General features: G+C 38.9%; 1 protein-coding gene across 1 annotated transcript in view; it reads left to right on the plus strand.

The window, feature by feature from the left end:
- N6AMT1 (N-6 adenine-specific DNA methyltransferase 1 (putative)) overlaps positions 1 to 5,454 on the plus strand; it is an 18,056-nt gene that overhangs the window by 4,120 nt on the left and 8,482 nt on the right. Inside the window, exon 3 of the mRNA XM_011926536.1 lies at positions 2,032 to 2,115. Within this exon, the coding sequence (XP_011781926.1) occupies positions 2,032 to 2,115 (84 nt within the window). The remainder of the gene's footprint in view (positions 1 to 2,031; positions 2,116 to 5,454) is intronic.

Consider the following 5,454-nt stretch of genomic DNA (forward strand, 5'->3'; position numbering starts at 1 on the left):
AAAAAAAAAAAAAAAACAAAAAAACAAAACAAAAATTTGATGGCTTCAGCACAGCTACTTCCAGGAACTCTAAGAACGTTATAGACATCTTTTTCTTATCTCTGAACTTCTCTCTGGTGGCTCTATTCCTAGGCAGTCTTTCCCTTCATGGTAACAGGATGTTTGCATATCTGTATCTTATTTCTCAACACCTTCCTGAGGAAAGAGGCCCTTTCTATTCAGTTACTGCAGAAGAGGCCCCAGAATGAGTATTATCTGGGATCAACTTGGGTTATGTGCCTATCTGTTAACCTTTTGCTGTGGTCAAAGGAGATTTGAATATGGAGATGATTGGCTTCAACCTGGCTCATAGTCCCATCCCAGGAGCTGCGTTGGGATAAACCCTACTCAGGCCACTTAGATAAAGAATGATGGGAGGTAGAGCTTCCCTAACAAAAGTCAAGGAAGTTAAATCAAAAGAAAGGGGCAGTGGGTCCTCAGTAGGTAAAAACAACAAGTGACAACTGCACAACCATTGTTTTAAGAAGTTAACAGCACACATTTTCAAGTGGCAGTTTTAAACTTGTGGGTTTTTTTTTTTTTTTTTTGAGGCAGTCTTGCTCTGTCGCCCGGCCTGGAGTGCCGTGGCCGGATCTCAGCTCACTGCAAGTCCGCCTCCCGGGTTTAAGCCATTCTCCTGCCTCAGCCTCCCAAGTAGCTGGGACTACAGGCGCCCGCCACCTCGCCTGGCTAGTTTTTTGTATTTTTTAGTAGAGACGGGGTTTCACAGTGTTAGCCAGGATGGTCTCGATCTCCTGACCTCGTGATCTGCCCGTCTCGGCCTCCCAAAGTGCTGGGATTACAGGCTTGAGCCACCGCGCCCGGCCATTTGTGGGTTTTTAATTTATGTATGTGAAATACCTTTTTATAGGCAAAAATAATAATAGCATGCACCAGGTAGACATATGAAATACAAAATACTTCTGTGCTCCTTAACCTACACTTTTCTTACACTGATGAGCGTAGGTAGCTTTCCTGTTTTTTTTTTTATTTATAAATGATTTTGTAGCTTAGAAGGAATTAAGCCAAAGAGATAAGAAATTATTTTCATAGTGTTAGAAGTTGTTACTGCTAATAAAAGCTAGGGTATCAAGAAAGGTACTCCAGTAATTTGCATGCGATCAATGTGGTGATTTTTTTTTTGTATTTTAAAAATTTTTTTTTTTCTTTCTCTTTTTTTCTTTTTTTTTTTTTTTGAGAGAGAGTCTTACTCTGTCGCCCAGGCTGGAGTGTAGTGGTGCAGTCTTGGCTCACTGCAACCTGTGCCTCCTGGGTTCAAGCAATTATCCTGCCTCAGCCTCCCGAGTAGCTGGGATTACAGGCACCCACCACTGCGCCTGGCTAGTTTTTTGTATTTTTAGTAGAGACTGGGTTTCATGATGCTGGCCATGGGTTGGCCAGGCTGGTCTTGAACTCCTGAGCTCAGGTGATCCGCCTGCCTCGGCCTCCCAAAATGCTGGGATAACAGGCATGAGCCACCATGCCTGGCCTAGAAATTTCTTTAATGTTTCCATAATTAGTGTTAAGTAAGTGTTTTTGATAGAATGGTGAAACACCAGAGATAGAAGAAACTATAGAACAGTATCCAGTAAATGATGGTAGGTATCTGTACAGATATGGGAAAAATTGTGAAAATGTTAGCAAATATAGTTGTAAACTTACATCCAAGTCTATACAGATTGTACAGAATTAGAGTTTGCTTTCTTATTTCATTTTCTAAAAGTGAACCCAGAATATAAATATATGTGCTATTGAGGAGTACAGGCTTTTTAATATTCATTCTGATAGTTTAATTTCCTTATTTTTATTTAATAGCCTATATTATTTTTCTGAATGAAAACGTAAAAATACTTAACTTCATTTCTCTCTACAAGTGCAGGCCCTAACATGTTATTTTCCCAAAAACATGGAAGATTATTTTTAAAGATTGATTTGTCAATTATTTAATTCAGAGTTTAATGTAAAATTCTCACTATTGTTGAATACATTTAGGTCAAAGGCTTGCTACCAAGATTGAAGGAAAAAGTTGATCTTCTGGTGTTCAATCCCCCCTATGTAGTGACTCCACCTGAAGAGGTAAAAACATACAACAAAATTTAATTATTAATATTTTCAATTATTTTGTTTGTAAATTCAAATGAATGTCACCCTATGACATCAATCAGCTGCTGCTATCACAGACGACTCTGATTTTACTCCTAATTGTCAGTAATTGAGTCCTATTAATAGACCTAGGAAAGGAACCTTAAATGATGGAAATACAAACTGTGACACATATCTGTCACTAAAAATCACATTCGTATCAGGCCATGGTGTTTATATTCATATATTCGAATATACATGTACATATATATTACATATATCCTTTATCATGAATAAAAAATTTGCAAAACAAAATGTTTTAACCTGCTGGTCGCAGTGGCCCACGCCTGTAATCCCAGCACTTTGGGAGGCCGAGGCGGCAGATTACTGGGGTCAAAGGTTCAAGACCAGCCTGGCCAACATGGTGAAACCCCGTCTCTACTAAAAATACAAAAATTAGCCGGGCCTGGTGGCACACACCTGTAATCCCAGCTATTTGGGAGACTGTCGCAGGACAATTGCTTGAGCCTGGAAGACGGAGGTTGCAATGAGCCAAGATCAGCCAGTGCACTCCAGCCTGGCTGACAGTAAGACTGTCTCAAAAAAAAAAAAAAAAATTTTTTTTTAACCAATCTTAAATTCACATGGGAATTCCTTCTGAAAGTTTCTGGTTTCCTCCTTTCACAAGTATTTCCAAAAAGTGGAAGAGTGGAACCAATTCTCATTTCAGATAGGGAAAACAAATAATCTTGAAGTATATTATTTTTTAAAATCTCGGTAGCGAAGAGGTAAATTGCGTTAACCCTTTCCCAGGAATGGTCAAAGTTTAATAATGGGCTAAGACTAGCTTTCCTTTAATTATTATGCTTTTTTATTCTTTGATAATTATTCTCTGGCAAGGCTAGTAAACATTATATTCACCTCAATGCCAAGATGGGAAGGATCCATTTGGCTGCCATTGCTACTAATGGCAGTTAAACAGCAAAAAAGCTATTGCTGTGCTGACATATGAACTCATATGACAGAGAAGTCAGAAGGTGAACAGCCATTGAGGGAAATGCAGCTTCTTAAAGCTCTTTAGGAAAGCACTATCTAACTAGTGGGAAGACTAATCAATGAAAAGGAGATTCTGGGAACATGGTGATATTAATGGGTTCCCTTTCTTCGTTTTTCTAGCCCTAAGACACATGCTTCTGAGCCTTACAGCTGCTGGGACGTATACATGATTGAGTGCAGGCAATGCCTTGGGCTTTTTTGCTCTCCCAATGGAAAGAAAACCTGTCGTATTCTCATGAGCTGGGCGATTAGCTAGAAAGCAGGATAAAATACACAACAAAGATGTCTTGGAGCTTAAAAATACGTTTTACACAGTAAAACATCAGGTGAATTAAAAGAGAATGTGGTCACTGTCAAGACCTGAATCAGTGGTCTGGAAACCCAATGAAAAAAAAGATTTCAGTGCACAGAGCATAAAGATATGGAGAAGAATTCACAAAGGTAAAAGAGAAGAGACTCAGAGATTAGATCCAGGAAACATAATATACAAATAAAAGGAGTTTGTATTTATAATAAGCTGTGGGTATACTTACTGATATATCCAGAAACATGAAGTAAGATGTTGGTTTGTACCAACAGCACAAATGGGGAGTATAACCCGGGAGAAAAGTAGAGAGAATGTCAGGAAAAGGAAGTCTCCAGGAGGAAAGTGTTAAAAACAGAGGAAATGATATATATCCTAATATGATTAACTTTGTGGAAAATTGTGTTGAGAAGCTTATGATAGGTGTGGCAATGATTAGAGTCAAAAAAATTAAGCAAATGGACATAGTGAATGCTCATCAATAGCCAACTAAGATGTGATGCTTTTCTTCCAGGAAATATTATATAGCCCTTAAAAGAATGAATTAGAAGTAGAGAGGGGGTTTCACTGTGTTGGCCAGGCTGGTCTTGAACTCCTGACTTCCGGTAATCTGTCTGCCTTGGCCTCTCAAAATCCTGGGATTACAAGCATGAACCACCACACCCGGCCTCGATTCACTTATAAATTTTATGTGGAGTCCTAAAAACAGGATTTTGAAACATTGAAGATGATCTGGCCATGATCTTTAATCTTCAGAATCCTTATTGATGTCATCAGCATTGACAAGATGGCAGAGAATTTCCGTCTGATCTGTGACACCAAGGGTCACTTTGCTGTACATCATATTACACCTGAGGAGGCCGAGTACAAGTTGTACAAAGTGAGAAAAATCTTTGTGGGCACAAAAGGAATCCCTCATCTGGTGACTCATGATGTTTGCACCATCTGCTACCATGATCCCCTCATCAAGGTGAATGACACCGTTCAGATTGATTTGGAGACTGGCAAGATTACTGATTTCAACAAATTTGACGCTGGTCACCTGTGTATGGTGACTGGAGGTGCTAACCTGGGTAGAATTGGTGTGATCCCCAACCCTGGATCTTTTGATGTGGTTCACCTGAAAGATGCCAATGGCAACAGATTTGCCACTCGACTTTCCAACATTTTTCTTATTGGCAAGAACAACAAACTGTGGATTTCTCTTCCCTGAGGAAAGGGTATCCACCTCACCATTGCTGAAGAGAGAGACAAGAGACTGGCGGCCAAACAGAGCAGTGGGTGAAATGGTCCCTGGGTGACACGTTAGATTTTTGTATGTAATTAAAAATAATGTGGCATGTTTAACAGCAAAAAAAAAAAAAAAAAAAAAAATTAGAACTATATCAAATGATATGAAGAGATTTTCATAAAGTATTGTTGAATGAGAAAAGCAAGATGTAAGTAAGCGTATAGAATATATCCAGTCTTTGTAAAACATGGCAAAAAAGAAAAACCTGTGTGTGTAGAAGATAGGCAAAGGCAGACAGACAAAACAGTAAAATCAAAAAGTGTGGCTTTTTTTTCTTTTTCTTCTTCTTCAAGCTCTGTTCGACCTGCTTTTTAAAAGCAGGAATGTGAACATTTCTCTTCTTCATAAAGGTATATGTGCATAAGGTTATAGCTATAAAGCAATTATTTTTAATGAGGAAATATATGCTATATTAAATGAATGACTAGCAAACATTGTGTAAAAATAATTTAAACTAAAATACGGACAAAGGGCTCAAAAGGAAATAGGAAGAAAATAGTTGTGTTAGGGTGAAAGTAACTTCTGAGGGACATCTTCAAAACATTCTTTAATCTTAAAAATAATGTACAATAGAGGGGCGGAGCAAGATGCCCGAATAAGAACAGCTCCACTCTCCAGCTCCCAGCGCGAGCGACACAGAAGACAGGAACGCAGCTCATCGCCAGCGACGGATCAAAGCTGG

The sequence above is a fragment of the Colobus angolensis genome, unplaced genomic scaffold, assembly GCF_000951035.1.
Source record: "Colobus angolensis palliatus isolate OR3802 unplaced genomic scaffold, Cang.pa_1.0 Scaffold69, whole genome shotgun sequence".
Taxonomy (NCBI): Eukaryota; Metazoa; Chordata; class Mammalia; order Primates; family Cercopithecidae; genus Colobus; species Colobus angolensis.